General features: G+C 35.8%; 1 protein-coding gene and 1 pseudogene across 1 annotated transcript; one reads left to right on the top strand and one right to left on the bottom strand.

The window, feature by feature from the left end:
- LOC113325596 lies at positions 1–100 on the top strand (annotated as a pseudogene).
- An 11,319-nt stretch (positions 101–11,419) lies between these two features.
- Positions 11,420–12,040, bottom strand: LOC113324868. Its single transcript, XM_026573151.1, has one exon. It carries the CDS (start codon positions 12,038–12,040, stop codon positions 11,420–11,422), a length of 621 nt encoding a protein of 206 aa, XP_026428936.1.
- Between the last annotated feature and the right edge of the window lie 5,563 nt (positions 12,041–17,603).

Raw genomic sequence — 17,603 nt, 5'->3', positions numbered from 1 at the left:
AAACCATGATGAGGACATTGAGATATGAAGTCATTGAACCTTTCTAAATACCTATATAAAGATTCTCCCTCTTGTTGAGCAAAAGTACAGATTTGTGTCCTAATAGACGATGTTTTGTGCCTTGGGAAAAACTTCTATATAAAGGCAGATGTAAGTTGGTCATAGGTTTCAATTGACTCAGAAGCCAAACTATACATCCAATATTTGGCTTTATCTTTTAAGGAAAAGTGGACTAACCTAAGTTTCAACACATCATCACTAAGGTTTTTAATCTTCAGAGTACTACAAACTTCCTAAAATTCCCTAACATGAAAATAAGGGTTCTCATTATCTTTTCCTAAAAAGATTGGGAGCATCTGTAAAGTACCAGGTTTGAGTTCATAATTTGCCTCCGTTTCAGCTAACTTGATACAAGACGGACGAGAGGTCCTAGTTGGGTTTAATAAAGCTTTCAAAGTTTCCATTTCTGGCACTACCAAAGGACTAGGAGTACTTTCTTCACTAATTGTCAAGTTTTCAAAGCTGAATTTTCCAAAGACAGGGCTCTCAAAAGAAGAGTCTTTGAGCTCCCCGCCTTCACAATAAGAACTACTAGGTTTGTCATTAATCAAACGACCTAGAGTGTTTCTTTTCCAAGGCCGCTTTCTAATAACCTCGGGGATACACTAGAAAAACAAAAGAAAAATAAAGAAATCCTAAAAGGAAGGGAGGTTCTATGCAAACACAAACAAGGCTGACTCCACCACAACAAACCTACTGATTTCTAGGAAATATAAAGCATGATGGCTCCACTTAGATTGTTTCTAGACCAGCTTCTAATCCTTCGAAAGGGAATTCGTTATAATTTAAGCAAACCCCTCTGGAATCAATCCGAGTTAAAGTAAATTGAATCGAGACGAGGAAAGCTCAATGGAGCTTTGATACCCAAGGCCTCACCGGCGTTACAAGACGGCGTATTCAACTCACAGAAACCATCATGAACTTTGAAGCATGCTTAAAAGAGTAACCAATATTTTTTGAATGACTTTCCTATTAAGCTCGTTACCCTATAAGTCTCGTTCTAGTCAAAATTTTGGCTTAGGTTCGCGTTTGATTTTGTTTTCCTAAGGCGGGCAAGAAGGAAACGGTGATGAAATCCGAACCTTATCTTGTATGGCCAGTCCTTGCCCTTTACTAGGAAATTAAAGCAGCCGTTTTCAAATCCTCAGCATATATGCAAACGAAGGAATACAGTAACTCGCTGACAGGGGATTCGCGAGTGTTTCGACAAACTTACCTCTCGTACCAGACGGGGGATGAACCGTTTTAGTCGACTCGGGCCACGACTCCTATGTCATGTACGAACCCGAGGGGCCGAGGCGATATCGTAATCGCCGTCCTTCTCTGCAAACAATTGATATTTAAACTACTCTTCCGTAGGGTTTAAAAAAAAATCAAAGAATGTCCAAATGTCCAAGTCCAAATAGAGAAGTGCAAAAATAAAAAACAATAAAAAATTACAAAAATAGAGAATATCCTAATACAAATTCTAAAAAACTAAAAAAAAATAATCAAAAACATAAGAAAAAAATCTAATAAAATTTGCTCTCTTTTTTTATTATTATTTTTTTCTTTCGCTCATTTCGCTTTGTCTTTAACTCCAAATCTTTAAGTATTCACCAAAAGCTTTGGCAAATTTTTATTTCGCTCCAAATTCCAGAATCTGTAGTAAAAAGACAAAAACCCAAAAGCGTAAAGTAGAACAAACCAATAAAAACCTAAAAAAAAAAAAAATCTAAAAACTCTAGCCTAAAGACAAATCCGCGTCGGCGGTGCCAAAAATTGATGGTATTTTCAATGATGTTGTAGTAATAAGTTCGTTGAGATTTGTGAAAGCAAAAGATTTTAGATTTATAAAACTTAAAAATAGAAAACTTGTTGCAAAATTAATTTCAAGATTTAAAAATAACCAAGACACTGATTCCACTATTACACATGAATGAATGATAGTAAATAACCCAAAACTCTAATTATCTTTTAAGTCCCTTATTTTCTTAACTCACAAATAATCAGGCAAATTATCAAATATCAATTGTATTCCCTAAGCATAGATTATCAATTGACTAAACAAAGTATAACCTATCATATTGAATCACAACTAATTAAGAAAATTATGCAACAATTTAAAACTCCGCAAAAGCAGTGATTGAGTGAATTATAAATTATAAATTAGAGAAAATAAAATAGTTACCAATTATTCATGCGTAAATAGATTCCTCATTGCCTTGGTTGTGGGAGATTTAGCTCATTATCATGTTGGAAACACGCTCAAAAGTTGATTTCATTGCTCAAATGGTGTTTACAAATAACGAAATGGGAGAAAAAAGATTAAAATCGGGTTTGTAACACTTATATCTGTTACAAATCGAGCTGTTACAGAGAACAATAGAAATAGAGTGTCGTTGTCACTGTAGCACAACGACTGTCTTCTACAGTCTAATGTTCTTCGTGTTCTCTTCAATGGCAGCAGCAGCAGATCTCTCCAACTTACGTTTCTTTGCTTTGTTTTCTCCCCAATCTCTCCGTAACCCATCTAAGATGCCAGAACACGGTTTATATACACAACAACTTCAAAATATCTCGTAATAATGTCTCCAAATTCTCTCACAACAAAGCCATTACTCGGGAATATATTATTTCCAAATTTATGGTTTTATATCCTTCTTTACATCCTTCACGCGTCTATTGCAACTCAAAGTTCTCCATACATGTGCAGTACACGAATTAGAGTCCCAACAGCACACGAAATTCACAGCAAGTCCCGTGAAAACTCTCCCACGAACGTGTTGCTTTGTTTGCTTCAAACCCACGATACAGCCAACTCTAACTGAAACCATCGACCATACCATCCCTGTTTGGTCCAAACAGGCCCAAAGAAACCAAATCCAGTGCTCGAGTCTCATTCCAACGTGACCAAAATATTAACAGAGTTTCCGCAGGAAGAAACCCCGGGAATATGCTCAACCCTTATGTCTCCCGTTCTATCCAATTCTGGTATGAACGACGACCATTACTGGCTCTATTGGATCAAAATAGACAAACCCAATGAGTTTCAGCCCTTGAATCTCCCTAGAACACGATCAAAACTTCAACCCTAATTCTTCCTGCGTCTGCACTTCCCGCCAATTTTTAAACTTAAAATGAAGAAGAAGAGGTGCGCTGATCCAAAACACAGGCGCCTTTAACAGCAGGGGTGCATGGGGTGCCCTTATCCAAAACGAGGGTGCCTTTAGTACTTTTCTCTGGGGGTGCCCCGAGCAACTTTTTGAGTCGAATTTTCAAAAAATGTTTATTTCTCAAAAATACCTACAAATACAAAAAACACCATAATAAATACGAAATCGAGTACCAACAATACAGAAAATTGAGGATAATATAGACACATAAATGCGTCTATCACTCATAAGGGACCCAAAATCCTGAAGGGTGAAAAATCTGGGCTATTGATACTCAGAAGCGTTTACTCCCTTCATTTATGACTACATATCCCAGCCATAATTTCCCCCAATACAATACGATAACTTTATTAGATACTAATACTTAAACATTAAAACCCAACCAAACTCTTTGTTAGTTAAATTGGCTTATTGTCGATAAGTATCAAGGGTAGATAGAGGCGAAATACAATGATAATGATGAAAATCAATTACTGGTCTTAAAAACTCTGAAATTAAACTGCGACTAAATATTGTGTTGGGATGACCAACTAAATTACAATCTAACTGGAAAAAATAACTCAAACACCACCAATATCATTGGGTAACGCTCTTTTAGGTTATACCTATTCAAATCCACCGAAGTGCTTGCCATTTCACCACACCCACATGCCACTACTAAGTCAAATGCACTTACCAATTTGTCAGAGAGGGGAGTGCAACAACATGCATGTTATTTCAGAAACATGAGCGATAAGTCCACTACTTTTAGGCAGACTAACAAATGATAAAAGGCGATAAAACATGAACGGAAGTGAGTCAATACCTTTCCCAAAAAAAAAAGAGGATGGAATTAGAAACATGAGCGAATTACCGATTCTGGAACGTTTGAAAATATATGTCCATTAAGATATATCATCTGTCAAACACATCTCGAAAGGTTGATTCTAAATATCATTTTGTGCATACCCGTCAATCATGGTATTTCAAATCTCAATATTCTTCTCTCTAGACAAAATGAAAACTTGTTTAGCGGTATAACTCAAAAAACATGAAAGTCTTCAAACTCACAACAAACAAATCACACAATCAGTACCCAATTTAAGAAGCAACCCATAAAGAACAACGAAACTCTTTCAATCCTTAATTTCCGCAGTTTGCCGAAAGATATTATATAGTAAAACTAACAGTGGGAACTTTAAAGATTCTAAATATCTACCTGGTTTTGTATACCACAACGTATTACCAAACACGTACTAAATCGACTTCAACAAACTCATATTTGCCATCTTCCAGGGATTCAAAACATGGGTTTAAAAGCCTATTAGATGTTTGCAGCCGAAAATGAGCAAGGAAATAGGAAACTTGGATTTCTGTAGGTATAATTCAAAATAAAAGGGAAAGTTAAATAAGGACGATGACGGCTTTGAGAAACTACAAAAGGTCGTCTTCTCTATAAAGGAACACCATTCTTCATTTGAAAAAAATCCAAATCAGTGCCACACATAAATTCAGCACAAAATCATAAACAAAACCAACCGAGACTGAAACTTTGGGAGCTATACTCAATAGAGACAATAAGTTTTCCCACCTAACTCAATTGATCAGCTTCACCCAAATCTGACCATTTCTTCCGATGTTTTAATCAATCCCCTAAAATCAGCAAATTAAGATGAGCATTTAAACTTAACATGAAAAATACAAAAAAGTGATCAAAAGTTACAAACTACTGCAATTGAAATTGAATTAGATTGCCACAAAATCTAACCTGGGTGAGAAGGTAAACTCAGAAAAAATAAGAATGAATTGACTAATATAACAATTGAAGAATTTGTCGGCAACCATTTAGTTGAGCGATAATCTCTTTCTTTCTCTTTTTCCAACATTGAAGACTTTGAACAGTAACTGATAATTTTACTGCCATTGTTGATGGAAACCCCATAAATTAGCACTACCAATCACAAAGTTAGGAAAGTAAAGGGAAACCAAAGAAATAACAAACATACTCAACTATACAACAATCATGAAATCATAATCAAAGGGAAACCAAATAAAAACAATGAAATGAGAATCAACAACTACAAAAAGAAAAAGAAAAATTGTGATTCATGTACATATCTAAGGCTTACCTTTTGAATTCACCAAAAAATCAAAATCCAAATTGGGAGAAAGATTAATGCGTTTGGTTATAGCCGAATATGAAAGGGCTGTGAAATTGGTTATAACTGATCTTCAAGTCCATTGAATACCAAGAAAATGAAACGGCTGTGACTTTTATTTCTTTGTATGTGTTTTTTTCCAGCTTTAATCGAGGTAATGTTGGCCGACACTTATTTATCAGAGCGAGAGAGTAGAAATCAGTTATTGTTCAAAGGTTAAACTTGAATCAAATCGTAGCCCCCATTTAGACCGTCCTTTATGAGTTCAAAATATAGATCTCGTCCAAAGAGAAAACACATATCGTCTGGACTGTTCTTTATGTATCCAAACTATAGATAGCCGTCGATACAAAAAAACACCATTGTCCCTTATAATATATATATATATATATATATATATATATATATATATATTCAATAATTAATGACTTACGAAGACTTTTTGAAAAATGATTTAATTGTCTTTTGTTTTTTTGCTAAAATCAATATCACATAGAATTTCATCTCTAATTTTTCTTATCAATGTAAGAATTTTTGGTGTTTTTTTCTCATAGCTCAGCAAGAAATTATTCAATGTGATTTCCGTTTTAATATCCTCGCTTCGTGAAGGAAGTTCTATCGTAGAACTTTCATCATCTTCTTCCACATCTTTATCAGTTCCCATAACGTTCTCGATTATTTCTTCATCGGTTAACAACGTGTAACTTCATTTTCTTACGGATAATTTAGGACATCTTCGACATTCATTGAATTACGATAGCCCAACTTCTCGATCAAATTTTGCAAGTCTTGAGTGATTTCACTGTCTGTATGTTCATCCAAATTGTCTAAACTTGTGTTTAGATAGGAAATAAAAAATATGATTGGATATTGTGTTTATAAAAATGTGATTTGATATTGATATTGTATTTATGTAGAAAATATAAAAGATATGATACGGTATTTTGTTTGTATAGAAACTAATTATTTGATATGAAATTTATCTATAAGTTAATAAAATATTAATTAATAATTATTATATTAATATATAAATTAATTATTAATTAATACATAAATTAATATTGTATCTATTAATAATTATTAATTTATCGGTTAATTAATATCTCACTTAATTAATAAGGTCCCGACGAACATTAACTTATGGAGTTTCTACTGCATTCACATCAGGGCGTATCCTCAAAATGGCTCTACACGCTTAAAAAAGAGCAGAAGAGCTCTTGGTGTTTTATTTGTGTGACTTATTTAGTTCAAGTCACTAGTCCAAACATTAGGGTACTAGTAATTCAGTACGACAACTTCCGTGTTGAGATGGGCTAACTAATTAATTAATGCTTATGCTAAACAAAGTTACTGTTAACATTAACTAAAGAAATAAAAAGAAGTATGAGTGGAGAATGTGGGAATTCAGTTCCCTTGTATTTCTTGTAATAATAACTTCTGGTAAAGTTCACTTCTTACAATCAACAATATGCGGCTATTTATAGCCGAAGGGAAAGTATCAACCATGTACATGGTGAGGCCAAGTGTCTCTTTGACGTGGCAACACATAATTAATGTAAGATAAACATGTTGATGTTAATTTTTAGAAGGTCGGTCGGTGGATTAGCCACCAGACTATTCTTCACATGACACTCCCCCTTGGATAATCCACTGGCAGAAAATGTTGCTTTGTTAACCATGGTAACACTCCCCCTTGGACCACCATCTCTAAGAACGTTGCCTCATTAAAACCTTGCTGGTAAAACCCAGTGGGACAAAACCCGGACGAAGGAAAAAGAGTACAAAAAAAATCTTAGAACGGTGTTGGACACGCGTATGATGCCTCGTTAAAACCTTGACAAGAAAAAACCCAGTGGGATAAAACCTTGGCGAAGGAAAAAGAGTACAACGCGTTATAGTCCAAAACTCCCCCTGAAAAAACCTTCGTTAATTTTTCTGCTTGTACATGTGGCACATTCCGATTCCATATACCAACTTCCGAAAAACTTTAGTCGGCAGAGACTTGGTGAATAGATCAGCATAATTCTCACAAGATTGTATCTTCTGGATATCAATCTCCTTATTTTTCTGAAGGTGGTGAGAATAAAATAACTTCGGTGAAATGTGTTTTACTCTATCACCCTTGATGTAGCCTTCTTTCATTTGTGCTATGCACGCCGAGTTGTCTTCACAAATTGTCGTTGGCACAATAGTTATGGAAGTCAGACCGCAAGAGCTTCTGATGTGTTCGATTAATGACCGCAACCATACACATTCTCTACTTGTTTCATGGAAAGCAATTATCTCGGAGTGATTCGAGGAAGTGGATGGGATGCTCTGTTTACAGGAACGCCATGAGATTGCAGTACCGCCAACGGTAAAAACGTACCCTGTCTGAGAGATTCCTTTGTGCGGATCTGATAGATATCCAGCATCCGTATATCATGTTATCTGTGGATAGTCTAAAGAATCTTTCGAGTAGAATAAACCCATGTCAGTATTACCACGAAGGTAACGGAAAATCTGTTTTACCCCTGTCCAATGTCTTTTTGTTGGCGCATAACTATACCTGGCTAATAAATTTACTGCAAAAGAAATATCGGGTCTGGTACATTGAGCTAAATATAATAAATCCCCAATTGCACTTAAGTATGGTACTTCCGGACCAAGAAGTGCTTCATCCTCCTCTTTAGGACGAAATGGATCTCTTTTGGGATCAAGGGATCTTACAACTATTGGGGTGCTAAGCGGATATGTTTCATTCATTTTAAAACGTTTCAAGATTTTCTCTGTGTAAGTGGATTGATGAACAAGAATTCCGCTTTCATAATGCTCAAGTTGTAGGCCAAGACAAAATTTTGTTTTACCGATATCTTTCATCTCGAACTCCTTTTTTAAGCATTCAATTGCTTTGGAGAGTTCACCAGAAGTTCCAATTAAATTGATGTCATCTACATATACAGCTATTATTGCAATTCCAGATTCTGTCTTTTTAATAAATACACATGGGCAAATAGGATTGTTTACATATCCCTCTTTTATTAGGTATTCACTGAGGAAATTATACCACATTCACCCGGATTGTTTCAATCCATATAGAGCTCTATTTAATTTTAGTGAATACATATGACGTGGTTTCCCTTCAGGTAATTTGAATCCTTCCGGTAGTTTCATATAAATATCTGTATCTAGCTTGCCATATAGATACGCAGTGACCACGTCCATTAGATGCATGTCAAACCTTCCATAGACTTCCAGACTAATTAAATATCGAAAGGTAATTGCATCCATAACAGGGGAGTATGTCTCTTCATAGTCAATCCCAGGTTTTTGTAGGAAACCCTTTGCCACTAGTCGTGCTTTATAGCGAACGACTTCATTTCTCGCTTTCTTACAAACACCCATTTGTAATCTACATGATTCACATTTTCTGGTGTCTGTATTGGGTGCCCAAAAACGTTGCGTTTAGAGAGAGATTCCAATTCATCTTGGATTGCCACTTTCCATTTAGGCCAGTCGTCTCTTTGTCGACGGTTTTCTATAGAGTGTGGTTCAATATCATCATTATCTGTGGCGATTTCAGTAGCTACTGAGAATGAAAATATATCGTCGACAATTATTGTATTACGATCCCACACTTCTCTGTCGCATGCATAATTTATGGAAATTTCCTCATTCACAGGTACCTGTGTCTCAGCGGAGAGTTTATTCTCTTTAGGAGGTTCATCAGAGAAAGTGGATCGTTCTTTGATTGTCTCTTCAGGAGCACTATCTGTAGCCTCTTCAGGAGCACTACCTTTGATTGAGACAAATTGGCTCTTCCTCTTTCGAGGGACAGAATCTTTTGAACCAATTGGCCGTCCACGCTTCAGGCGTGGCTTTGATGACTCGTTTGCCGCTGGGCTCCCAATTTGTCCCGTCGGTACATCAATCCGAGCTGGAGCATTTCTAGCAGGCACATAGGATTTTGTAATTCGACCAGTATCAGTAAATGCATCAGGCATTTGGTTTGCAATATTTTGCAGATGTATAATCTTTTGCACCTCAAGTTCAGATTGATTAGTGCAAGGGTCAAGATGAGACAAACTTGGTGTGTACCAAGATATTTCACGCCGTTCTTTTGACGGCTTATCATCTCCCCCTAACGGCGGGAAAAGTGTCTCATCAAAATGATAATTGCAAATCTGGATGTAAATACATCACCTGTTAAAGGCTCTAAATACCTTATAATAGACGGTGAATCAAAACCAACATAAATACCGAGGCGACGTGGTTGACCGAATTTAGTGCGTTGTGGTGGTGCAATAGGCACATAAACAGCACAACCAAAGACACGTAAGTGCGAAATATCTGGTTGCTTCCCCAAGAAAAGTTGTAGAGGGGAGTATTGATGGCTAGCAGTTGGTCGAAGTCGGACTAAAGCCGCTGCGTGCAAAATAGCATGTCCCCATGCAGAAACTGATAATTTAGTCCTCATAAGCATGGGTCGAGCAACCAACTGAAGATGCTTTATAAAAGACTCATCTAATCCATTCTGAGTGTGCACATGTGCTACATAATGCTCGACATCAATACCAACTGAAAGGCAATAAGCATCAAAATCCTTAGATGTAAATTCACTAGCGCCATCAAGCCGAATGGACTTAATAGGAAAGTCCGGAAAATGGGCTCGCAACCGAATAAATTGGGAAAGCAGTCTTGCAAATGCAACACTACGTGTTGATAATAAGCAGACTTGAGACCATCTAGCAGATGCGTCTATCAATACCATAAAGTATTGAAATGGTCCACAGTGTGGGTGGTAGGCCCACAAATGTCACCATGTATCCTCTGTAGGAATGTTGGTGACTCAATAATAACTTTGGTTAAGGATGGTTTTATAACCAGTTTTCCTAGGGAACAAGCAACACAATTCATATCCTTACTTAACAAAAGCTTCTGGTTTTGTAACGGATGTCCATGAGCATTTTGTATTATTATACTCATCATGGTAGAACCTGGGTGTCCAATCCGGTCATGCCAAAGCTTGAATAATTCAGGGTCATTAAACTTCTGGTTAATGACAATATGAGATTCGACTATTCGAATTCTCGTAAGATATAACCCAGAAGAGATGGCCTTAAGCCTCTCCACAACGTGCTTCTGGCACGAGGCAGATGAAGTAATATACATGTACTCCATATTATGCTCATCCGCTGTTTCAAGGTGGTAACCATTACGCCGAATATCTTTAAAACTTAACAGATTCCTTTGGGATCTGGTAGAATATATGGCGTCTTCAATAATTAATTTTGTACCTCCTGGTAGAATGATACACGCTCTTCCGGAGCCGTCTATCATATTACTCGAACCCGAAATGGTATTCACATTACCTTTAAACCTCTTCAAGGTTATAAAATATTTATGGGTTCGAAAAATTGTGTTCGTTGTTCCACTGTCAACCAAACAAACATCTCCATCGTCCATTTTGGATAGATTACTTCTGGAATCCATATCCTTCAACACAAATAAACGAGAGAAAATTAAACAACAATACTACCAAAATGTCCACTTATATTACACCAAAAAAATGTGGTATACATCACCAATAAGAACATACCCAAAATTACAACAAGAAAAGAAAAAAAAAACATACAGAAAACACAAGGAAATATACTACAGGGCATAAGGAAGAAACAGTTCTACAGCTCATCAAAAGAAAACTGACTAGGCTCGTCACTTTCAAGGTCGACGAGATAATCAGATACAGGTATCACTGGTACTGGGGGCACTGGCTTCAATTAAATTTGTTTCTATGTCTTCGGCAGGTCGCTTCAGGGACGCCTGATAGAGCCTAACAAAATGTTCTGGCGTACGACAGGTACGCTGCCAGTGATCAGTTAAGCCACACCGATAGCAAACACTTTTCTGAGGAGGTTGACTAGAAGAACCCTTTCCCTTTTCTTGCTTCGGTTCCTTTGGTTCCGCAATTTTTAGCGGCCGTTGGTACGGCTGGTAACAAACACCCTTTCCTCGTTCATTTTTGTGGCCCCCACGTTGGTTTCCTTTACCATTTCCATGTTTTCCTTTGTTACCATGATTATTTCCTCATCTAAAATGCGTAGCAGCGTGTGCTTTAGGCACCGCTGCGGAACCAACATGACAAGCTTCATGGTTTCTTAACAAAAGCTCATTATTCTGCTCTGCAATCAACAAGCAGAAAATTAGCTCGGAATATTCTGTAAATTTACGCTCTCGATATTGCTGCTGCAGGAGCACATTCGAGGCATGAAAAGTTGTAAATGTTTTCTCTAACATTTGTTCGTCAATGACATTTTCCCCGCACAATTTTAATGTCGAGGTGATTTTAAATAGAGCAGAATTATAAGCTGCCACTGATCGAAAATCTTGCAGCCGCAAGTTCAACCAATCATTCCGAGCTTTTGGAAGTATGACCAACTTCAGGTGGTCAAACCGTTTTTTCAGACAGTTCCATAAAGTAAATGGATCCTTAACTGTCAAATATTCCCTTTTTAAATCATCATGGAGATGATGGCGAAGGAAAATTAGAGCCGTAGCGCGGTCCTGGATGGACGCGTTGTTTCCTTCCGTAATAGTATGCCTGAGACCTTTAGCTTCCAAATGAAGCTCGATATCAAGTGCCCAAGAAATATAATTATTTCCTGAGATGTCAAGACCTGCGAATTCGAGTTTCGTTAGATTTGCCATTTAAGAAAAGTATTCAAAGGAACAACAACTACCTATACTCCCTGTATTTTAGTTGTTGAACAGTAGTAGCTTGGCCGTCGAGCGTCGGGAGCGAATCGTGCTGATAACGTGTTTTATTTGTGTGACTTATTTAGTTCAAGTCACTAGTCCAAGCATTAGGGTACTAGTAATTCAGTACGACAACTTCCGTGTTGAGATGGGCTAACTAATTAATTAATGCTTATGCTAAACAAAGTTACTGTTAACATTAACTAAAGAAATAGAAAGAAGTATGAGTGGAGAATGTGGGAATTCAGTTCCCTTGTATTTCTTGTAATAATAACTTCTGGTAAAGTTCACTTCTTACAATCAACAATATGCGGCTATTTATAGCGGAAAGGAAAGTATCAACCATGTACATGGTGAGGCCAAGTGTCTCTTTGACGTGGCAACACATAATTAATGTTTATCTTAAAGATAAACATGTTGATGTTAATTTTTAGAAGGTCGGTCGGTGGATTAGCCACCAGACTATTCTTCACGTGACACTTGGTAGATTCTAGCAAATTAATGGTACTTAACTCTTATCATGAGCCTTAATTCTCAGATCTGAGAAACCCATGCGCCGTCATCCTTGAAGGATATACTTGTCCTTCCAGTTATCTTGAAGCCGAAAATTCATTCCCATGATTCTAATAAATGTAGAAAAATTGAAATGGAAAGATACCAGAACCTCTACAGTAAGTTCTCAAGTCATCATTCAATGGCAATCAGCTCCAATCTATTAGTGATGCTATTGGAAGTGACTACCAGCTGTATCTTATCCAAGGTCCCCCAGGTTTATTTTTTCCTCATCATTGTTAGTTTGATTTTATTCTCGACGTAGCTAATATTTGTGTCTACATACAATTCACTATATATATTTTTTCAATTGATTGCCTTACCAGGTGCAGGGAAAACCCGGATAGTTCTATATATAGTTGATGCATTTCTACAATTGAGTGAAGGAAAAAATTATGATTCCAAGTCCGCGGAGTATATAGATATAAGAAGGCTGTGGATGAGCTAGTATCAGGAATTTTCAAACAAGGCTTATATAGAAGTGATGATAAAATGTATATACCCTATGACTATTTGGTAGGAGTTGGAAATCCAAGTACAGTCTATCAATGTTCACGACACATCTTTACTGATGAATTGGTTGATCAAAATGTGGATTCCGGAAAATGTTTGATGGAAGTGAATCCTCTGATAAAATCTGGGAAGTCAAAGATGAGATTGGAAAATCTATTCTAAAGGAAGCTACAATAGTGATGTCTACATTGAGCGGTCGATACTTGGTTTAAGTCCTTATCTAGGGTAAACAAGCAAACATTGTACTTGGTTTAAGAAAATGGCATTTGTGATTAATGTAATATTTTTAAATATTTGAAAATATGTAAATTTTTGTGATTGATGTGATACTTTTTACATTTTAAAGTAAAAAATATTACATATATATTGTAATTGTATTGAACAATGTTTAATTTACTTGGTTAGTTCTGTCAAAATTACAAATTATTAGCAGTTTAATGTGAGTTTTAGTTTTGTGAAAACTTATTGAGTTATAACTTTTCTAAAACTCGGATTAAACTGCAGCTTTATTTTGTAAGTAACTTGAAAAAACATTTATATGGGTAGACTGGAAGCCCAGGTCCATGCTAATGACCTGGACTATCCTTTTTTTTTAATTGTAATTTGAAGTATTGTCACTGGTTTAACTGTAACAACAAATGTAAGTAAAATAAACATGTGTCGTCATCTCAGAGTTATTGCAGATGAGAGTTCAAGTTTAACGGTGGCAGTAGTCGTAATTGAAGGATGACACATGTCGTTCGCTGAATTGTTGCAAATATAGAGTAACAAATATAATTGTTAAAATAATTGTGGCAAGTGTAACATGTGTCGCATTTTAAAAATTAAATCAATTGTTGTTATTAATTATTATAACGGTTTCTAATGTGACTTTAATTCGTCATCGTTACAGAAAAAATCGTTGTAGCACATTGCAATAATTATTAATAACAACATATTCGCAACAGGGTTATTTGTTGCAAATGTTATCAGTAACACATATAGCCTGTGATATTTTGGTGTAGTGGTTTACATAGAGATTTACCCACAATATCTACAAACAACAGCCGTATAAAAATCGCCGGCTCCATCTTTTAGAGGATTAGGTGGTACAATTTCCGGGTTAAGATCCGGAAATGCTTCCTTCATGATTAAGTAGCATTCATAATGTCTGAATTATTTGCCAATTTTCCGAAAGTAATGCCTTCTACCAAGTTCCCCCTGAACAAAATACAAATATCAACTATTTCCGATTAGATGGAAGAAAAATTCATGATTAAGAGCAGTAAAATAGAGATAAAAACACTTACAATGATTTCATTTCTATATCTCTGCTCCTATAAAAGATTTTAAGGATACCAACGTATACTTTTACTGCCTTTTTAATTACAACAACCATGCCTTGTATAATGGCCCTGGTTCTTTGATGTACATTAACGAACTCTTGAGTATAATTGTGATACACATGTTCCCGAAAGAAAATATCCAAGACTTGGTGGTGTACGACATCAGGTTGTAGTGACACATTAGCCCAAGCTTTGGTGATTGTTATTTCTTGTTGTTGTGAATACAAAGTCAAAGTTATAAAGATATATGTTCCGTTGAACCTTAAGAGGAGAACGATATGAAAATATTATGATGTTGGCGTGTATTGTTTGTGTTGAAGAACTTAATTTATAGTCGAGTGCTTTTAAAGATCCCATTAAAATATAGTCATTGGATAACAAGTAACCATTAAAATATAGTCGTTTGTGGGAATTTGAATTTTTATTAAAATTTAGTTAACACAAAATAGACCACTAGATTACAACTATTGAATAAGAACTAATTATCTCACTTTTCATTGTAATCACGGTTGCACGTAGCATGCGCAATAAGCCGTTAAACCCTTAGGTAACCCTAATGGACGAGTTTAGTCTCGTGAGAGCTTACGTAGAGATTTAACCACAAAATCTACACAAAAACTTCTAAAACTATCAATATTCATTGGAGGAATCATTGGAATTGTCGTGCGGTTCATACTATGAGATTTCAGATACCATGAAATGTAAATGCGTCCCCCTTTTCCTCCAAATAGCACGCCTTTACCTGTGCTACAAAAACACAACACAATCTTACTTTCTAAGTATTTTTTTTTTATAATGGAAGATCAAACATCTTAGCTTATGTGAAAGAAATAATACTTACAAATTGTTGAGGGGACAAGCTACTATGGATGGCATTGAAGATCCGTTGTTGGAAAGCTATAAAAGCACATACGTATTTTTAGATAACTTGGTATCTATCAGGATTTTTTTTGAAGATTTCTTCTATTTGGATTCACATAATCTCACCTATATTGGTTATATATATTCGCCCAAAAGGTTTCGGGTTCTACCGTTACAGGGGAGAGATCTACAACTCGATTTTTGGTGTGCCATGTTTTGAATATGGCCAAATCTTCAGTTGAATCAAATGATCCGTGATTGTTCTCGTATTGAGAGGTACGAAGAGGGTTAGAAAGAGCAGATGAGGAGCTTTGTGAAGTATATGAAAATAGGTGTTTGTTGTTTGAAGAAGAATAACATAATTTATAATATCCATCAAAAGTAGTGGTTGGATAAATAGTTGAGGATGAGGTCTTCAAAATTGAATTCAAAGTATCAGATCAAAAAAATAAAAACTTTGATGTTACTTAGATTACAAAAAGACAACTACATTACAACTACTGATAAAGAACCTAGCTCACTTTTCTTAATAATCATAGTTGCACTTAGCATGTGCAACAACCTTTTAAACCTCTAGGTGACCCTAGTGGTCGAGTTTAGTTTCGTGGGGGTTTACGATGTACCCATAAAATCTAAAAAACCACCCGCATATTTTAATCGTCAGATCCGTCTTCTGGAGGATCATTGAGCCTGATTTCCGGGTTCAGCTGCGGAAAGTTAGCCTTAAAGATTAAGTAGCATTCATAACATGTAAATTATGTACATGTATCTAGCCGGAACACAAATTTATCCATTTACTTTTACGTAAAACAAACATAAGCAATAGGGTAGTGTTTTATTGGAAAAAGCTTTCCTAAAATCATAAATATTTATGATGACATACGGTAACCGCAATTGTCATGTGTTGTGGGGCATAACCATGAATACTTATATACCGCCCTTTGAATTTGATAAATATGAACTTGTACTTGTCATCTGGTTTGGTTAGCAAAATTTCCAAATTGTTGTACAGAGGTGCCGAACACCATCGTTCATTGATCAAATGGAAAACGTTGTTGTCGTACTTAAAAAGGCAGAGTTGTAGCACTTACAAAAGCTTTGATGATTGCAAGATATTCTTCTACAGTATACTCAACCATGACTATGTTATCTTCACAAAAAAAAAATTGTAAAGGAAATACAAAGGATACTAGTTATCAATATGATTGATGGGGGTTGTTTGGAGAAGAGAAGGATATCACAATATCCCTTGGATAGATAATTGAGATTGGGAGTTCAAAATATAACTCAAGTTATCATAACAAGAAATATATAATTTGGTTACTTAGAAAAAGGGAACTACATTACTGGAACTGAAGCACAACATCACTTAAATAAAAACAATGAAACTAACCTATTTAAAGATAAAAATCTAATCTCAATAACTTAAAATTAACAAACTTTTAATTAAAAATGGAACAACTTTTGTTGTGATGAAGATGATGATAGGGGAGGTTCGTGCCTCCTCATCTTCTTAGCCCAAATGGCTTTCTATTTTAATTCAAAGTATAGAGCCAGCTTATTAAAATCCATTTGCATTATTTATGTTTCCTCTCTCTCTTGATTCTGTTCAATTTTTTGTTGTGTTGTTGCTAGCAACCTTTCCCTAACTTCGTTTTGTTGTTGCTGACGAGGTATGATTGCCATTCAGAATTCTTTTAGATAATCAACAACTTTAGTGCCTACATCGCTCATTTAGGAATCTTGCGATGAGGGTATATCGGGTGTGCTTGGTCTAGAGACCGTTTTAGTGATTGTGGACTTTTAAGAGCAGTTATTGACTTGCTTTTATCAATGCTAGTGTTATCATTGTTTAATCCACCAAATGATGATCCAGGTATTGTAGTTGGTTTCGTACTAGGAGGATATCCTTGTGGAAAAGGGATACCGTAAGGGACATTAAAAGAGTTTGGAAATTGATTTGCAAATGGAGTTTCGACAAATTGACTTGAAGATGGATTTTGAGAAGATGGGGATTGACTTCAAAACATATTTGAGATATTACTAGGATATTGACTTGACAAAGAACACGCATCCTGATCCATATCTTCATCCTCTATTACATTTCTAACATCTTTAAGCATCTCAAACTCAACATCACGAGAGAGGGTTTATGGCGCATACTGAAATATTCGGTTCTCGCCAATAAATCTTACATCAATGTAAATGAAGTATAGGATATACAGAAATTAAATTATTTACAAACAAAATATATAACAACTATT

The sequence above is a fragment of the Papaver somniferum genome, chromosome 11 (assembly GCF_003573695.1).
Source record: "Papaver somniferum cultivar HN1 chromosome 11, ASM357369v1, whole genome shotgun sequence".
NCBI lineage: Eukaryota > Viridiplantae > Streptophyta > Magnoliopsida > Ranunculales > Papaveraceae > Papaver > Papaver somniferum.
The sequence above is the reverse complement of the archived record's forward strand: the minus strand, read 5'-3'. Positions and strand labels throughout refer to the sequence as shown.